Source organism: Podarcis vaucheri (genome assembly GCF_965113315.1).
Source record: "Podarcis vaucheri genome assembly, chromosome: 17".
NCBI lineage: Eukaryota > Metazoa > Chordata > Lepidosauria > Squamata > Lacertidae > Podarcis > Podarcis vaucheri.
Genome location: NC_138755.1, coordinates 916,383 through 936,404, shown reverse-complemented (window position 1 = coordinate 936,404; position 20,022 = coordinate 916,383). Strand labels below are relative to the sequence as shown.

Genomic DNA, 20,022 nt, shown 5'->3' with positions numbered 1-20,022 from the left:
CTCACTTCACCAGACAATGAAACAGCATTGAACTGAACATTGCAATAAAGCTCACGGGAAATGTGAATAACACTAGCTCTCTGGCCCTGATATTTAACATTTCCCTGAGGCACCACAGCTACAGAGGAAAGAGAACAAGCAATACATGCTCATCTATGAAAGAGAATGCCTAGCCTAGCTATGGCATGTGGATTCACAGCACCACCTAGTGGCAAGATGGTGCATTGCACAAGCCACTATGCAGACATGTCCAACGAGTTGATCGCGCAGGATGGATTTTGGTTGATCACACTATGGCTAGGCAGCCTTTGTTCAGGGCCCAGCTGTGGGAGGGAGCAAGCTACGCCTTCGCTTTCACCATCCCGTGTGAGCACACGCCTCTCTCACTTCACTCTGCTAATGAGGCTGCCCTCGGCTGGGCTGCTTTCACTGAGTGATGCAGGGCTGCGCTCGTGTGGCGGGTTGAGGGTGCAGCGACCCCCCTCGGGGAAAAAGGAAAGTGGAGCCCGGGGGTGCCGATATTCCATATTCGGGATGAGGCTGGATAAAAGGAGTGTGCCTTTCCTTCCTCCTCCATACAGAGCTGCCTGTAGTTGCCGCCTTGGCGATACGTGGAAGAAGGCGATGGAATCAACCACAAATCCATACTAAGGAAAGAAAGGGGTTTTTCCTGGCCACCAACAACGCTTTACCCCTTGCCCCTAAAGCAAATAAGTTGAAGAATGACAATGGGAGTGTGGTAGATCACTGCCAGTTTTTAATACTAGATAGTAGATCACAGCCTACTTGAAGTTGGACATGCCTGCAATAACGCACTACGGATGCTGAAGAACTAAGAACTCTGTATTGTGCTTCGGAGCCTCAGCTTTAGAAATATGCACGGCAAAATAAGGCCTCAAAATAAGACTTCGAAGGAGACAACTGTAAGTGGAAAGCTGCCTGTGTGCTGTCGGGACCTGGTCCTCAGTCCTGTTTTCTCGAATGCTTTGCCACATGGAAGAAAGGAAGAGCTACTAGGCAAGAACCTTCTATGCTGGTGCTTCTCACACTCTTTTCCCTCCATGGACCACTTGAAAACTGCTGATGGTCTGAGCAGACCACTTAATTTTTCTGTTTGCTGTAGCAACTGTCGTGCACTGCGCTACATGCTGTTTGATTTTTAATCACATTTTGTTGCTTATTTTCTCTCTTCTATTCTATTTTATTGTACTACAATTTGCATTCCAGAGTTTAAACACAATATAAGAACTAAAAGCCACAACAAAAATACAATTAAAAAAATCTCTTGGAATATTTAATGCCAACATGCTGTGTAGAACACCTGAATGAACCCCAGTGGGCCTATGGTCCAGTTTGGGAAATCCCTGATAAAAGCCTTTGCAAGGGGTCCACTGATATACAGATGAGAGAAACAGACAGGGAAAGGAAAGATTGACTCAGGAACAGCAGCAATCTTTTTAGAAATGGGAATCAGCTACAACAGAATCGGATGAAAGTTACAAAGCATACAGGAAGCTTTGATTTGTAAATTTTGGAATCCTTGTTATGAGATCACTTTGTGTACTAGAAAACAGAAGCCACCCCCGCCATGACCATTGGAAGTTCTACTCAGCCTCCTCATCTGGTTGAGCTGACTTAACAATGGGCATTATGTGTATTTTGTGTGTATATTAATGAACTGAATAGAAGGAAAGATTACGACTCATGGGGGTGCAGAGAGTGTATACATGAACTTAAGCTATTTTGTTAATGTTGTTACTATTGTTTTAGAGATTCTTAGAATCATATACAGTGGTGCCCCGCAAGACGAATGCCTCGCAAGACGGAAAAGTCGCTAGACGAAAGAGTTTTCCGTTTTGGAGGTGCTTCGCAAAACGAATTTCCTATGGGCTTGCTTCGCAAGACGACAATGTCTTGTGAGTTCCTGCTGGTTTTTTTCCTCCCCCTCCCTTTTTCTAAGCCGCTTATCAGCTGATCCGATCAGCAGATAAGCCGCTAAAAGCGCTAATCCGTCAATGGGCTTGCTTCGCAAGACGAAAAAAACGCTAGACGAAGAGAATCACAGAACGGATTCTTTTCGTCTTGCGAGGCACCACTGTAGATTCTAAATAAGTATCTGGTACCACACAAGTGTTCCAGCAAAGTGGAGGGACAGAGGAGCACATATGGAAGAGCCTCACAGGAGCGACATCCCCCATTCAGCTTCTTTAGGTAATCCTAGGTTTCAGTGTTATGAGAGGGAGAAAACCTTCTCCCTATCTAGCACACTATTGAGATATATACAAGTGTGCACAATACAATGGCAAGCAGCATTGCATATTGAAGTGCTATCCTGGGCTAGTTTTCACAAAGCATTAGTTAAGAAACATAATGAATCTTTCACGGTAACAGATGGAGCTCAAGTGACTCTAGTTTTAGTCTGTTGTAAAATCAATGATTAATTTGGGCAAAAATTACCGTAATCACCAAGAACATGAACCTGCGACACTTTTCAAAAATTAAGAAAGTCCCAAAGCTATCTTCAGTGTGCATTGAATATCTCTCTACCCAGTACAACAGTGATACCCACAAGTGAGTCTGAAGCATTCACTGAAAGTGAACCACAACCACATGGCAGAAAATCTGCTTTGCACTGAGAAGGCGTCATGCTCAATCCCTGACACTTCGAGGTAGGGCTGGGAGAGACTCCTCTATCCTACAGAGCTACTGCCAATCAGTGCAGACAATACTTATCTGGATGGAACCATGTATCTGATCTCAGTATAAGGCAGCTTCCTGTGTTCCTATATTCCTGTGTTGGAAGCACCTACCACTTAATGCTTCTCAAAGACAGAGGAAACTCCCTGTATCATTGATCTGACCCTTGCTCTCTGGCAGTGGCACCGTCCTGCATGCAGAGGCAAGAAAGCAATGGAATCTTAGATTCAGGTAGGTAGCCGTGTTGGTCTGATGCAGTCGAAATAAATAAAAAAATAAAAAATTGTCCAGTAGCACCTTAGAGACCAACTAAGTTTGTTCTGGGTAAAAGCTTTCGTGTGCACACAAAAGCTTATACCCAGAACGAGCTTAGTTGGTCTCTAAGGTGCTACTGGGCACTGGAATCCTGCAGCGCAGCACAGGTGCAGGTCCCTGAAGCATCCACGCTGCCCAGAAAACACCCAAGAACAGCATCCCAGGGACCAAGGTCAGCAACCGCCTCCCCTGCTTGATCCCCAGGGGCAGCGGATCCCAATGCTGGTCTTTATTCCCTGCTTGCTCGTTCTTCCCTGGGTGTCAGTGGTTCGCCCCCGGTGACAAGACGTTTGCCTGGGACATTCAAAAAGCCATGTTCTTTTGCCCCTTGCAAGGAAGCCTCTGGGTTAGGCAGGTAGCTCCCTCCGCAGAGCTCGGGGTCCCTTCTACTCTTCCAGGATCCCCGGGGCTCGTGGCCCTGGGAACTGACGGGCAGGATTCGCGCGTCTCGCCCCCCCCCCGCTCACCTTCATGAAGACGGACACCCCCTCGTCGTCCTCGTCGTCGTGGTGCTTGCGCGGAGGCGCCACCTGCGCGGGGCTCGAGGCGGGCGGCACCTGCACCGTCGCCGAGGAGCTGGCCGGTCCCCCGGAAGAGACAGCGCGGGCCGCCCGGGCCGGTAACCCCAGCAACCTCTGCACGCCCGCCAGCCGCCGAAGGGCCGCCATGGTCTACAGCGCCGCCGGAAGCGGAAGTCTCGCTGGGCGGAAGGGGCGGGGAAGGAAGGCGCGTGGGTCACTCTCCGGGGGGTTTTCCGCCAGAAAAAAAGAAAGGCTTTGGCTTGGGGGGGGGGGATCTCCCGACCCTGCCTAGGATGTCCCTGTCTCTCCTGCAGCCCGAGGAGTTCCGCCGAGCCCTCAGACTTGCTTCAAGGACCAAGAGGCTACTGTAACTGGTGTAAAAGAACTTGTGGGGGGGAGGGGTCCCCCTAAGCCCTAAAAGTAATAAATGCTAGGATTTGGGGTTGTTTGCGAGATGAAGAGAGAACATAAGCTGCAAGGGAGCTCCTGGGCTGCCTTTGGCAAACCTGTCTAGCTGGCGGAGGGAAGAGCAGAGCTGTCAGCATGACGAGAGAGCCACCGAGGCTCGTCCACAACTCCTGGTCCCAGGTGGGACCAGGGTAGCTGCTCTTGAGTGAAGGAAGCACTGTCTGCCATGCTCCGGACCCCCTCCATACAGACGAGTAAACCCTATTTCTTAAAGCACGAGAGTCTCCACAATGTCGTCCAGAGAAATTTTCTTCCAACGAAAGGGACACCGACCCTGTGCGGGCGCCTGTGACCCCATGCGATCTGGCCAATGCTTGGCAGAGAGAGGGGGCAGGGACTGCTCTTGCCCCTGGATATCTGGAATATATGTTGGCTAGAGAGAGAGAGGATCTATTATCTATATTGAAAGTCCACGCGCCTCCTGGCGAAAATTCCAGACAGCTGCCCGCACGACGGCTTCTGGGTTTTCAGCAAGGAGGGGCGGGCCTTCTCCCCAGGGGCACGTGCGGATCAGCAGGTCCGGGACCAAGCCTATGAAATCACCGGCGAGGCCGCGGTGCTCCGCTCCTCGTGGATCTTGATGCGCGGGCTGCTGTTGCCTCGGCCCCCGTCTTTCCCCGTGGCGGCTCCCAGGCTGTCCCGCCAGCAGCCCCGGGCCAGCTTACCCTGGGAGCCGCCTTCGGGCTGAGGGGAAGGTCGGAAGCCGTTTCCCAGGCCCGCCAGCCGGCCGGGGAAGCGAGGGGGCGCAAGGGACCCCAAGGGAGCAGGCGGCAAAGGAAAGGAGCGCGCCGATTCTCCCGAGACGCCGGGAAAGGAGTTTATTGCGGGCGCCGAGACCTTGAGGGGGAAACCAAAACCCGCCCGGGGCTCCGAATCGCGGCAGCCCAGCTTAAAAGGACAGGACCAGCCCATGATCCTTTGCGGGAGGCCGCCTAGCAGGGAGGCGCGGGCTGGTCGCTGGTCGAAGCGAGCTCTGAGTGGCACCGGCTTCCGCCAATCCCGTCCGGAGAGCGGGCGGTCGCTGCGGGGCCGGCGCGTCCAATGCGCGCGGGGCGGGAAGGGTGTCCGGCCAGCCAGTGTCTCGGGAAGGAGGGGCTGCGGAGGGGCCGCCATTTTGTGAGGCGGCCGCCGTGAGGGGCGAATCCCTTCGTGAGGGAGGCGCTCGCCAGGTGAGGAAGCGGGCGAGAGGGCGAGACACGGAGGCCGCCGCGGAGAAGGGAGGGCGGCGCCGGAGGAGGCGAGGGCGCCTGGCGAGGAGCAGGGGCCGCGAAAGAGGCCCTCGGGCGGCGCAAACGGCCCACCGCGGGGCGGGGCGTGTGGGTCTGGTGCGCGCGTGTGGATCCGTGTGTACACGCGTGTGCGCATTATCTCGTGCTGTTTCGTGCTCTCCCTCATGAGCAACAAGCGCGCCTCGGATCCCCTTCATTGGCTACAATGCCACCCCTGTGACATACTTCCCTCTGTATGCGTAAGACCAGTAAACAGTCCTGTTGTGCTGAAGAGACTTGGACATTATCTCACATGATTCTGTGACCCGCAGCAGAATTCATTTGGAGAATTATTGTTGTTGTTGTTGTTGTTGTTGTTATGAAGGTTTGTATACCGCCCTTCATCTGTAGATCTTAGGGTGATTCTCTTCATTTGCCACACATTGACCCAAAGGCTCATGAGTGTAGGTGCTGGAGTCAAAAGGGTGTGCAGTGGGCGAAGGATCCCTGGGAGTTGCAGAGAGTCTTGCCCTCCCCCCCGCAAAAGGCTACCTATAATTCTCACCATGACTATTCAGAAGTCAGTCCTGTTGAGTAAGATGATATTTAGTCCCAGGTCAATTGACTTCCGATTGTGGCCTAATTTAACTTGTTGTGTAGTATTTGTTTTTAATTTTAATTTGTTTTTGCTGGCACAAACGAACATAGTGATCTTTCTGGATTTTAAAACAGTGACAACAGCCACAGTTATAGGTTGTAAATGCAACTCCTTCCCCACAGAGGTGCAGCTGCCATCTTCATTATGCAGCTCCCAGGGAATGCTGAACGTGCACTTTTACCCTTTTGACACTTGAGGTGTATATTTTGAAGACTAATCTTATTTCTATGGTTGTAAGTTGTTTTAAACTGTTTTTATATTGTGTTTTAATGTTACAGCTCTCTCTGGGACTTTGGGTGAAGGGCAGGCGATTAATAATAATAATTCCTTTGCTTATTTAAGAACTGTAGTTCATAGTTTTGTGTTTCAGTTTTACACCTAAATAACTCTTTGAAATATCTTTGTTGAATAATCATTATTTTAAAGTCTGTAGCAGTTAGCTACTCCAGGATGTGAAAACCTGCTACTAGGCTTTGTATATTATGTGGTATTTAATTCCATCCCTACAGTATATAATATAGAAGCCAATGGTAAAGGCAATAGAATTGCAGAGCAAGAGCTAAGTTAAGTCATCAAATCCAATTTCCCATTGCAGGAGAGAAATCTTTTATGTTTATAAACACCTGGCAGGGTCCTATATATAATGGCTCTGGGGGGAAACTGCAGAGGGTGAAAACTCCTATAGCCCTGTCCTGTAGTTTTGAGTAAGTCCTACTGATGTAGAACTTATTTTCACGTAAGTGCATAAAATTGCAGCCTATGGTACTTTGGTTGTTATATGTTAAATCTGTTTTGCTACACTTAAATCCTATATTTTGTGAGCCCTCTGTTAGGCAAGGCTGGTTGCTTCTTAATGAAAGGTTTTGAAATACAACCCAGGGCTATGATGCACTTTTCCATTAAAAATTTTGAATAGAAAATGTGGGATAGGCATGGACAGACCTGGTTAGATTGGGAAGGTGCTACTAAGAATTTAACATGAGGTGGAAATGTATATGGATCACACAAGGCTAATTTAAGTAACATAGTTGTGGAATTTAAGTCCATGCTCTGACAGGGGCCTGGCTTCTACCTGCTGCCATGCTCTTTGCAGATGCTTGGTCTGTAGGACAGAGTTGTTTGTAGAGGAAAGTATATGCTTAGTACAACAGTACTGGAATTAAAATGCCAAGTAAAAGGGTTTTAAATATATAGACTGTAAGTCACTGCAGTTGTGGGAAGAAATTGGTGAGATATGATCCATATTCCCATGTAGTTCAAAATTCAGGAGTTAGTTTGCTAACTGCAGTTTCTGAACAGTCTTCAAAGTGCAGGCATGTAAGAAAAAATTAGTTGAATAGAGACAACAGATAAACCTAATAGAAAACCAGCAGCTAATTCAGCAATAGAATACGCAGAGGGATATTCAATAGTATTATCCCACCTACGCAAACTGGTCTTGTCCTTCATTCAGAGCAGATTGGAAAGCTGAAGGGAGGAAGGGGAAATCTTAACACATTGGCTGGTACAATGGGATTCAAGGACTAGTTTTTTCTTGTCTCACACTAGCTAGGCTGAGGGACTTATTTATAATAAATAAAATGGGGACTTCTGGCGAGGCAAACTAGCAGGTGCCACGGCAGTGCAGAGCTCCTAGGGACTGCCAGCACCAACTAGGTTCTCTGGCCGGTCCCCGAGCTGCCAAAAGCATCGCCACGAGCAAGCGGAAGCCAGGGGCACCGGACGCGGTGATTGGGGGACCTGCACAAGGCTCCCAGGTCCCCACCCCACCCAGCGACCTTGGCTGTACCAGGACAGGGATCGCCCTGGCAGTGGCCCAGTAAGGCTCAGAATGAGTGCAGCGGAGCTGCCCACCCCCTGACCGAGCACCTGCCAGCCGCTGCTGTGGCCATTGCGGCAGCCATAAGTGAAGAGAGGTAGGAGGGGACCGGGAGAGCCAGGCAGGCTGCATGGAAGCCCAGCAGAAGCCGCATGGAGGCCCAGTCCAAACCCAGCCCCCGGCCCAACCTCGAGGGAGACAGGCAGGGCCCACCAAAACACATACATACATTGATTAGAGTTTTTTTCTTCTTGATGTTTTTTCTTTGATCTTCTTTTAAATCCTTTTTAAAAAATCTTGATCTTATTTTGGTTCCTTTTCCTTAATTTTTCAAAAATATTTTAAAAACATTTTTAATACACTTTTTTTCTTTTTTCTTTTCCCCTCAAATTTCTTACCTCCATTTTTTCAAACTCAAAGGAATCAAAAGGGCAGTGCCCAAAAAGGAGCCCTAAACCAACACAGGCCACTGCCTGGGATCGATGCTTCAGCCCTGACTTCCTATTTTTTATTACTCATTTTTAAAATTAAATAGGGAAAAGAAAGAAAGAAAATAGAATAAAATGAAAACCTGATTCCTTTATTTTTCTATTTTTGTTTTATAGTGGGGAGTCCTCTCTCTCCCCGCCCTCCCATTACTATCATCTTTTCTTAAAAAACAAACAAAAAATTATTATTTCTATTGTTATTTTCCCCTTCCTCTCTTTTCTTTTTCCTCCCCCCTCTCCCCTTTTTCTTTAAAGAGAATACATACACACACACACATATATTGTCGGCATCCGGGGGTTGGAAGGCCAGCTAGCTAGCCCCCAGCTGGATCGTCTCCCTCTCAGCCTTCACGCTGTGGAGATTCATCGACCTCTGGCTCCCACGTAAATCAGCAACTCAAGCTTGCTGCCTTGAGCACGCTGTATGTAGAAGAGTAAACTGCACAACGGAAGAGGCTGTAGGCTGTGAATACATAGTAAAACCACAGATTTATTTTACATAAATCAGAAGAAAGAAGCATGTCTCTCCTTCTGTCTTCTCGAAGAGAGACTCAAAAGAAAAGCTATACACAGAGCTGAAGTTCCACTCACGGGACCCAGCAGTTTGTGCTGGAAATGTAAACGGACATGTGATACGCAACAATCCCATGTCTGCAACAAAAGGCGGAATGGAATCTCCCAACATCTATATCTTATTTTATCTTTTCCCCCTCTCAAATGGGTTTTCTATTATATGTTTTATTTTTTTACTTTTATCATTACACACACACAACACTTCCAGATAGATACCACCACCTCAACATCTTCAGGTTCTTCTTGGGGGGGGGGCTCTTTTCCATTTTTTGCCTTTTGTTTTTTGTTCTCTTTCCCTCTTTCTTAACTCTTAAATTCCCCCCATCCCTCATCTCTCTTTTCTTTTTTCTCCCGCCCCCAACAAATAATCACATACCTACATACATACACCTCCCCACCCACTTTCAATAGCAACCCCCCCTTGGTGGTCTTTTACCTCATACTATAACTAGAACCACCACTGCAGTTTATTAGCATTATCATTACTATTCTTTCTTTTTCTCCTTTCTTCTTTTATTTTACTTTTTATCCCCCCCCTTCTCCTTTTTCCCTTTCATTCTCTTCTTCCCCCCCTTTTGCTTCTGTTTTGTTTGGTTTTATTTCTGAACACACCCTTGCCAGTCTTTAATTTTTAGCTCTTCTACGAATCCCTAACCTCACCTTCCACCCTTAACTGGACCCCATTCTCCCTTTTGTGTGTATGAGTGTGCATGTGTGTGCGCACATGTGTATCCACAGATAACCCACCTAACACACACCCTCCCTCTGGCCCCACCCCATCGGTCTCTTGCACCTCTGCCTGCTAACCCCTTTATGTCAATTGGTCTACTTGTCTGTCTGCTCATCTGCCTCCTACTCCATCAACACCACTGAGGTGACTACGGGAACCCCAGAGAAGTCCTTAAAACACAGCCCAGATGTGATAAAAATGGCTGCCTAATCCAGATGCTCTTTAAAAGCCACCAGACAACAACGCCTGTTCAACTCAGCAACTCAACACCCAGGAACCACCACAACTCTTAACCATAGCATGCCCCATTGCAAGAGGACACCAAGCAGATCTCAAACCAAGATAATCAGGGAGATTGTGATAACACCAACCAGGGAGATGGCAAACAGCACTGAGACCACAACCCCCCCTCCCCAAGATGACAACAACCCAACAACAAAACAAGACCTGAGGGAAATGGAACTAAGATTAGCAGAACTACTGAAGACCACAGTGGTTCCCCAGCAGATAATATAATATCTGTGTCCTGACCTCCAAAGTGGAAACCCTCGCTAGCACCATCTCCACTCTAGGGAACAAGAACCAAATTCAAGAAAGAATAATAGAGCAGTACCAAGAGGAAAACACACGTGTGAATAATAAACTGGCTGAACTGGAAAGCCACCTGGAAACAGAAAGCTCCGAAATGAGAATCAAACAAGCGGATCTTGAAGATCGCAGTAGACAACATCTGCTTCCACAACTTTCCCGAAAATGTGGAGGAGAAAAGCCCAGCAGACCTCATTGTATGGTGGCTAAAAACCACAATCCCTAGCCTGACACTCGAGGTAGATGACCTGGAGAGGGTTCACAGAGCTCTAAAACCTATGCTGAAAACCAACGCCCCCCCCCCCAAGAGACATCATCGTCTGCTTCGTCTGCTACAAAAAGAAAGAAGTATTGAACAACATCAGAAATTCAACCAATCTCCTTATGGAGAAAACACCATCATAATTGTATTCAGCGATCACTCGTAGCCAAGTAAGATTGTCTTCCATAAACACAGTTTTAACAGTGAGTCCATAAGTCACTGTGGAGGCCAATTCTGGATCCACACGTCCTTCCACAGTGGGGACATAAGTTTCTGGGCAGGAGTTGAGCACAGTGAGGATTTGCCAAACGTGCCTTTCTCTTATCATGTTTCTCCCTTTCATCCTGAGTTTTAGTGTCTTCAAAACCCAAGACACCTTTGGTAATGGCTGTTCTCCATCTGGAGTGCTTGCAGACCAGTGTTCCCAGTTGTCGGTGTTTATACTACATTTTTTTTAAATTTGTCTTGAGAGTCTTTGAACCTCTTTTGTTGACCGCCAGCATTACGCTTTCCATTTTTAAGTTCTGAATAGAGTAGTTTATTTGGAAGACAATAATCAGGCATCCAAACAACATGACCAGTCCAACAAAGTTGATGTTGAAGAATCATTGCTTTGACACTGGTGATCTTTGCTTCTTCACTGGCATTAGTTCACCTGTTTCTAAGTGATGTGTAAAAATTTTCGGTGATACTGTTGATGGAATCTTTCAAGTAGTTGCAGATGATGTTTATAAGTGGTCCATGTTTCACAAGCATACAGTAAGGCTGGTAGTACAATAGCTTTGTAAACAAGTATTTTGGTTTCTCTGTGAATGTCCTGGTTCTCAAACACTCTGTACTTCAATTGGGAGAAAGCTGCACTCGCAGAGCTCAGGCGACGCTGGATTTCGACATCAATGTTGGCCCTTGTGGAAAGAGAACTGTCCAGGTAGGAGAAGTGACTGACATCACAGGAGACCCTAAATCGGAGGAAAAGCCTATGCCCATGCTCCCAATGTCTCCAACAAGCAGGGATCAAGTACCGATGGGGCTTCACCTTCCACCTCGTAACAACCAGCACAGCACGCAGCTACCAGTATACCTGAAGCCCTGCAACTACTAAAGAACCTCAGACTCGACCCTCCATTAAAATGGCAATCCACAGACCCACCAAGCGACAGCCACGACCAAACAACAGCAAAGAGGAAGAAGAAACCACAGAAACAACACGACAACATAAACCAGTGCAGTCAAGCATCGCTCATAGAATTATCCCGCTGAACATATACCGGCAAACCAGCCTCAAACAAACCAACATACCATAGATTGACAACCCTGCAACAACAACCACAGCAGCTGGAAATCACCTCAAATTGACGGATTGGTGACTGCCCCTTCCCCTTTTCCTCTCTCCCCATGCCATTAATATTGCCAACACCACCAATACCCCCTGTGCCCCCCCCCGCACCTCCATGGAGATCCCCATTCCCACACCAACACTGACCCAGAGGACATCAAATCACATTCCCCAACTATCCCAACAACCCACACTCTCAGCCCTCCACTCCAAGGACTCCACCCATAACAAAAGAGGGGGGAAAAGAGCACACATACAAAAATACACACACACACACACAACGTCTCCGTCTCCTCCTTAATCATGCAAAGGCAACAAACAAGCAGGTAAAAGAAAAGGAAAACAAACAAAGAAACCCATACCAAGTAAAATAATACCCCCAACCTCAATAAAACAAGCCACAAACAGGCTAAAATCTGACACACAGCTAGTACAATGGTGGCGTTAGAGCGTGCCAACACCCATATTCCCACCCCAACATACCAACGATGTTAATAACACACATTGCTTATAAACCTTATACCCAACACAGGCATCACAAACAATGCTTAACACTGTCTCACAGACCCTATTGCAAATGACAGGGAGGACAGCCTGCCCTTAAACAAGGCCTTCCATGTCAGCTGAGACCCAGGTCCAACTGGCTAGACACCAGATGGTCCGAGATACCCCAAATAAACACCTATATAGGCTACCACTCAGTGGATTTGTAACTGGCTGACTGACCGAACCCAAAGGGTGCTCATCAATGGTTCCTCTTCATCCTGGAGAAGAGTGACTAGTGGGGTGCCACAGGGTTCTGTCTTGGGCCCGGTCTTATTCAACATCTTTATCAACGACTTGGATGATGGACTCAAGGGCACCCTGATCAAATTTGCAGATGACACCAAACTGGGAGGGGTGGCTAACACCCCAGATGACAGGATCACACTTCAAAACGACCTTGACAGATTAGAGAACTGGGCCAAAACAAACAAGATGAATTTTAACAGGGAGAAATGTAAAGTATTGCACTTGGGCAAAAAAAATGAGAGGCACAAATACAAGATGGGTGACACCTGGCTTGAGAGCAGTACATGTGAAAAGGATCTAGGAGTCTCGGTTGACCACAAACTTGACATGAGCCAACAGTGTGACGCGGCAGCTAAAAAAGCCAATGCAATTCTGGGCTGCATCAATAGGAGTATAGCATCTAGATCAAGGGAAGTAATAGTGCCACTGTATTCTGCTCTGGTCAGACCTCACCTGGAGTACTGTGTCCAGTTCTGGGCACCACAATTCAAGAAGGACACAGACAAACTGGAACGTGTCCAGAGGAGGGCAACCAAAATGGTCAAAGGCCTGGAAACAATGCCTTATGAGGAACGGCTAAGGGAGCTGGGCATGTTTAGCCTGGAGAAGAGGAGGCTAAGGATTGATATGATAGCCATGTTCAAATATATAAAAGGATGTCACATAGAGGAGGGAGAAAGGTTGTTTTCTGCTGCTCCAGAGAAGCGGACACGGAGCAATGGATCCAAACTACAAGAAAGAAGATTCCACCTAAACATTAGGAAGAACTTCCTGACAGTAAGAGTTGTTCGGCAGTGGAATTTGCTGCCAAGGAGTGTGGTGGAGTCTCCTGCTTTGGAGGTCTTGAAGCAGAGGCTTGACAACCATATGTCAGGAGTGCTCTGATGGTGTTTCCTGCTTGGCAGGGGGTTGGACTCGATGGCTCTTGTGGTCTCTTCCAACTCTATGATTCTATGATTCATTTAGTATTGCTGTTTCCCACACGCACACACCAGCAGTTTAGATTCCTCACAGTCTTTTTATTTTTCCAGGGGGGGCAGGCATGGTCACTGCAGATTACTCCTTACAATTATCTTTTTAAAAACTGAAACTTGTGGAGGTTTCCTGTGCTATCTTTTATATACAGTGAAAAGAATTTCCAGAGTAAAAAAAAAAAAAATATTTCCCCGGCCACTGTTCCTGGTGTTCTGGTCTGCTGGAGGATACTCTTTGTTTTACGTCCCCTCCCACGACCTCACAAACGTTGTTTTTACTGTTATTACAGTTCACTTGTTTCTCTTAACTTTCGCATCTCTTTAGCAGCCAGATAGTTGATATTAGGGAAAAAAGGAACTGGAAATTCTACCGCCGCTCTTACCGTTTCGGGTCTGAGGCTTTTTGTCAAGGGGTGTTCATCTCCACGCGTCGGGGGCTCTATGCTCTTAACACCTATTGCTTAAGATGGAGAATATGGAGCACCCTTTCTTGACACCGCTGGATACTTTCAATTCAGGGTCACCCCCTGAATCTTTTCTGGGGACGCGTAGCCTCTGCGTTACCCCCCCCCCAATAAAACCCTTCTAACAGCTGCTTCTTGGAGCCTCTGTGAAGCACACCTGTCCCAGAGGCAGTAAAAACTGGAAGTCAAAGCTTTTGATTGCTTAGAGTGGAAATACCTATTAGCAGTACTAACTAACATGGAATTTGGTCCCAACTTCTTACAAACCCTCTGAGGCTATGTGCTTCAACATACACCCCATACCCAAAAAGAATTCGCCAACATCACCAAGATAAAACTTTGTTGCACCAAGTTCAGATACCTAGGGGTACAAATAACCAGAAACCTCAACAAATTATACCTCCACAACTACAAACCTTTATGGTGACAAATCAATAAAGTTTAAAGCATGGAAAGAAGTAGGTAAGCTGTCCCCAACCCTATCCCCACTAATTCCCCTGGCACATCACCCATTATTCCACCATGTAGCACAAAACTTCCAGATTAAAACCTGGCAAACCAAAGGCTTATACACCTAACAGACTTCTACTAAAATAGCAAACCATATCTACATAATAAATACAAGACAAACTAGGGGACACCCAAATGCCCTGGCTAACACACCACCAATTACATGCCCTCTTAATCCAGTAGTAAAATCAGCAGCAACTAGGCCCTTGGCAACCTTTGAAAACCTCCTCCTAACAACAAAGGGACATGGCAAAGGGATGGTGTCCGCAATATACAAAATACTACTCCAGAATCCCACAAACCCCCTAAAGGTAATCAAAAAACTGGGAGGATGACATAGGCTATGAGATTAACCCCACCCAATGAACCAGAATGTGGTCTAAACCTCCCTTTAAATCCATATCAGCGAAAAGAAAAGAATTCACTCTGAAACTCACAGGTGGTACTTAACACCATGAAAATTAAGGCTAATACACCCAGGAACCTCACCAAAATGCTGGAGAGGATGTACCTCCACAGACACACCTCCACATGTGGTGGGAATATCCTAAGATCCAACTCTTCTGGACATCAATCATACAAGAAATATGCAAAATAACTAAGCAAGTATTATTGAACATCTTCCAAGACAATAACCCCCACTCACAACAGAAAGAGCTCATAACCCACCTACGCTCAGCAGCCAGAAGCATCATAGCCAGACACTGGAGAGACCTGTCATTTGTAGAGGGATCTTGTAATTTTCTATTGCCCTGGTTGTGTTCAACCCTATATGTGTTGTAAGCTCACAGGGCTGCTTTGCTTTCATAGGTGATTGCTGACTCAAAGAGATGTAATAAATCCTGGGTTGCAAATGAGAGTGAGAGGACACAGTTGCTATTGTAAAGGGATTTTATTTTTATGGTATATGTAGCTTTATTTGTTGTGGCTCAAAAGTTATTTAGTCCCATAAATCTTTCTAAATCTCTCAAACACCTGAAATCCAGGAAAGAATTACTGTATTTTCCATCTATAAGACAATCCCATGTATAAGATGCCCCTTATTTTGGGAGACTCATATTTAAGAAAATGGGGGGAGATGGCCCTGTGTGTAAGATGCCCCCTAATTTTGACATCATTTTTTAGGGGGGGAAACCCTAGTTTTATACATGGAAAAATACGGTATCTCTCTGATGGGCACAATAATGATGTGCTCAAGGTCATACAGCTGTTGATTTCAAATCTTGGGATACATCTGTAGAGACTTGGAACCTAGGCTTACCTGATTAAAATATAAAAAAGATTCATTTAGGGGTGATAATTTTGCCTCCTAGTAAGATGAAGGAGTCTGAGGTATTTCGTGGTTCTCCATTAAGGTTCAGGAAAAATGTCACATGGTAATCTGTCAACATTTATTCTGTGGGGTAGCCATGCCACCTTACAAGGGAGGAACTGTAGCTTGGTGAACTAGGCCTGAGTTTAGGTTTTGAGCATGCCTTAATCCAGAACCAAGGGGCCAAATTGGTTCCGTATTTATATTGACATGGGCATTAGCAAAGTTCATACTTTGGATAGCTTTGAAGTTGTGTGAGTGTACTATAGAAATGACGGATCTGAGAAATAACCAGATAAAATGGGATATATATATATATATATATATATATATATATATATATGCTTTCGTAGATTTTCACGGGTACAGGAATGCAGGTTTTGGTGTCCTCGGGTGTCTTCCCGTGTAAGAGTCGGGGTGTCTGGGCGACGTTTCGACGAGGTCTCACTCGTCATCTTCAGGCTGGTGCTTTCGGCTTCTTGTTACTGGAACAGAGCAGAATCTGGTGTTTGAGTTCCTATAAATACTGTTGAGGGGTGTGGTGTATAGCCTCCAACGTTCTGGGCAGAGAGGAAGTTCCTAGATTAGTGTGCCTTTTCTTCTTTTGTTCCTTAATTACTTGAGGGATATCTTGAGTGATTTCATGAGTGATATTCTGAATACCACTGGGTGGGTCATTAAGTGTAGATTAGTTGCTAAAGCTTTCGTGTCTTGACCTCTTGAGCTTGTGAAGAGTTTTTCTGAGAAGATGGCTGTGCTGCATTTAGTTGTGCTCTGGCTTGGCTTCGTGTATAGGGGCGAGCTGTGGTTTTGTGCCTTGTGCCAGCCAGATCTGTGTAGGGATTGCAGGGGGGTGCAGCATCCGGAGGTGCCACTATAGTTTGGCTACTGGATGGAGTCTGTAATATGTCTGTGGAGAGGGTCTGGGTTTGGGTCTGGTGTGGTTGATTGGTGACGGCGTTCTGTGTGCCTCTGGTTCTGGTGTCGGTTTTTGTGGGGAGGGCTAATTTCCAGATGTCTGGCAGGCGGGACATGTCGTCACGCTTGTTCATGTTGTGAGGGTGTTTCTCTATCTCGATGGCTTCCATGATTATTCTCTTGTGGTGATGTTCCATGTTAAAGAGCAATTTGGAATCTGCAAAATTAATTTCGTGTCCTGTTTCTTTCATGTGTTGGAAAAGAGAGGAAGTTTTTTCTTCTTTTTTGACGGCATTCTTGTGTTCTGCGATACGTGCATTTATTCGTCTGTTTGTTTGTCCAATGTACGTGGCTGGGCAGACTTTGCAGGGTATTTCATAGACCCCTTGGTTTTCCAGCTGGATTTTGTCTTTTGGGTTTCTGAGGATATTGGCTATTTTTTGGTTGGTGCAGAAGGCTGTTTTGATATTGTGTTTATGGAGGATTTTGCTAATTTTGTCTGTAGTGCCCTTGATATAAGGAAGGAGGGCCATGCCATTGTTTTCTTCTGTGTCTTGGTTTTTGGGGGGTGTTTCTTTTTGGATTAGCTTCGTAACCCTGTTTTTCTGGTATCCATTGGCGATTAACACATTTGAGAGATTCTGTAACTCAGTTGTCAAGTGGTCTTTGTCAGCCAGGCGTTTGGTTCTGGAGATGAGAGTCTTGGCTACGGAGTTTATTTGTGCAGGGTGGTGGTGTGATTGTGCATGTAAGTAGCGGTTGGTCATCCCGATGACCTACTTGTGAGCTTCGATGTTATATCTCTCTTCACTAAAGTGCCCATTAATGAAGCCTTGACAGCCATTCAAAACAAATACAATCCCCCCAAATACATCCTGGACCTGACCAACCACTGCCTAACCAACACGTACTTCATCCACAATGGACAAAGATACAAACAGATAGAAGGAGCACCTATGGGATCACCCCTCTCACCGGTCATCGCAAATTTGTACATGGAACACTTTGAAACCAATGCTTTAGACAAGTCAGAACACAAACCCAAACTTTGGCTCAGATATGTTGACGACACCTTTGTAATTTGGCCACACGGGAAAGAAAAACTAGATAGCTTCCTCACACATCTCAACAGCCTACACCCCAAAATACAATTCACTATGGAAATAGAAGACAACAACCAACTCCCCTTTCTTGACGTCCTAATCTACAAAAAACCTGATGGCTCCCTAGGACACACTATCTACCGGAAAAAAACACACACCAACCGCTACTTACATGCACAATCACACCACCACCCTGCACAAATAAACTCCGTAGCCAAGACTCTCATCTCCAGAACCAAACGCCTGGCTGACAAAGACCACTTGACAACTGAGTTACAGAATCTCTCAAATGTGTTAATCGCCAATGGATACCAGAAAAACAGGGTTACGAAGCTAATCCAAAAAGAAACACCCCCCAAAAACCAAGACACAGAAGAAAACAATGGCATGGCCCTCCTTCCTTATATCAAGGGCACTACAGACAAAATTAGCAAAATCCTCCATAAACACAATATCAAAACAGCCTTCTGCACCAACCAAAAAATAGCCAATATCCTCAGAAACCCAAAAGACAAAATCCAGCTGGAAAACCAAGGGGTCTATGAAATACCCTGCAAAGTCTGCCCAGCCACGTACATTGGACAAACAAACAGACGAATAAATGCACGTATCGCAGAACACAAGAATGCCGTCAAAAAAGAAGAAAAAACTTCCTCTCTTTTCCAACACATGAAAGAAACAGGACACGAAATTAATTTTGCAGATTCCAAATTGCTCTTTAACATGGAACATCACCACAAGAGAATAATCATGGAAGCCATCGAGATAGAGAAACACCCTCACAACATGAACAAGCGTGACGACATGTCCCGCCTGCCAGACATCTGGAAATTAGCCCTCCCCACAAAAACCGACACCAGAACCAGAGGCACACAGAACGCCGTCACCAATCAACCACACCAGACCCAAACCCAGACCCTCTCCACAGACATATTACAGACTCCATCCAGTAGCCAAACTATAGTGGCACCTCCGGATGCTGCACCCCCCTGCAATCCCTACACAGATCTGGCTGGCACAAGGCACAAAACCACAGCTCGCCCCTATACACGAAGCCAAGCCAGAGCACAACTAAATGCAGCACAGCCATCTTCTCAGAAAAACTCTTCACAAGCTCAAGAGGTCAAGACACGAAAGCTTTAGCAACTAATCTACACTTAATGACCCACCCAGTGGTATTCAGAATATCACTCATGAAATCACTCAAGATATCCCTCAAGTAATTAAGGAACAAAAGAAGAAAAGGCACACTAATCTAGGAACTTCCTCTCTGCCCAGAACGTTGGAGGCTATACACCACACCCCTCAACAGTATTTATAGGAACTCAAACACCAGATTCTGCTCTGTTCCAGTAACAAGAAGCCGAAAGCACCAGCCTGAAGATGACGAGTGAGACCTCGTCGAAACGTCGCCCAGACACCCCGACTCTTACACGGGAAGACACCCGAGGACACCAAAACCTGCATATATATATATATATATATATATATATATATATATATATATATATATATATGCTTATGTATATAACATGCTGGTGTTTAGTTTTAAAAAGATGCTATCTTCCTCTTATTGCTGGTGCCAAGCTAGGGTGGGAATCTGTGTGTGAAAATGCTGCTGATTTATTTCATCTATTTTCTCTGCAGAGATAATTGACACCCCACTTTTCATGATATGCTGGAATGATATACTGGAAGAGCCTGGTGTTGGGAGATTCCTGAAGCACTTGCACTTCACGGGTAGCAATGGAGTATGAGAGGAGGTAAAATATTTCTCTAACTATTTCTGGCTTCTAAGATGGAGTAAGGCAAACCACTTTTGCCTGGTGGAGTGACTCAAAGTAACCACATTAGCCCAATGACCAGTTCCCCACCTTTTGCCACTAAGCATGTAAACAGTTGGATGAGTTCAGCACTAATTCTGAGCTCTGCTTTGCTGTGCTGAAAGGTGGGTGTAAGCCTCAATTAAGAGTGGTGTCATTTTAACCACTGCTGTGCTCAGCATCCCTATTAGCAGGTGGCACAGCACTGCAATGAAAGGGCTGGGGTGTCACTTCCTCTTGTGCAGACCTCCAGGCACCATGAAGTCTTGCTCAGGAGTGCTGTGGTGTAACATAGGGAGAAAGGTTTTTAGTTTCGGAGTTCATATGAATAATCTTAATTCCCATTTCCTGACTGTTCTTCATCCTCCGTGCAAGGCAATGGCTTCATAATGCATCCTACCGCCACATAAAGAAGGCAAAGGATGGGTTTGGCAATGATGTGAGGCCTTTGGATGGCAAGCCA

General features: G+C 46.2%; 2 protein-coding genes across 6 annotated transcripts in view; one reads left to right on the top strand and one right to left on the bottom strand.

Moving 5' to 3' along the window:
* The window catches only part of NDUFB11 (NADH:ubiquinone oxidoreductase subunit B11), a 45,180-nt gene extending 41,466 nt beyond the window's left edge, over window positions 1-3,714 (bottom strand). Inside the window, exon 1 of one of the 2 annotated variants that reach the window (XM_082205923.1) lies at window positions 3,480-3,714. In XM_082205923.1, coding sequence (XP_082062049.1) covers window positions 3,480-3,680 — 201 coding nt within the window. In that variant the 5' untranslated portion in view covers window positions 3,681-3,714. The remainder of the gene's footprint in view (window positions 1-3,479) is intronic. The other variant, XM_082205922.1, reaches the window with a different exon arrangement.
* A 1,300-nt stretch (window positions 3,715-5,014) lies between these two features.
* The window catches only part of RBM10 (RNA binding motif protein 10), a 44,188-nt gene continuing 29,180 nt past the window's right edge, over window positions 5,015-20,022 (top strand). For 2 of the 4 annotated variants that reach the window (XM_082205792.1, XM_082205790.1), the window contains exons 1-2: window positions 5,015-5,170; window positions 19,384-19,499. In XM_082205792.1, coding sequence (XP_082061918.1) covers window positions 19,483-19,499 — 17 coding nt within the window. In that variant the 5' untranslated portion in view covers window positions 5,015-5,170; window positions 19,384-19,482. The remainder of the gene's footprint in view (window positions 5,171-19,383; window positions 19,500-20,022) is intronic. The other 2 variants (XM_082205793.1, XM_082205791.1) reach the window with 1 other exon arrangement.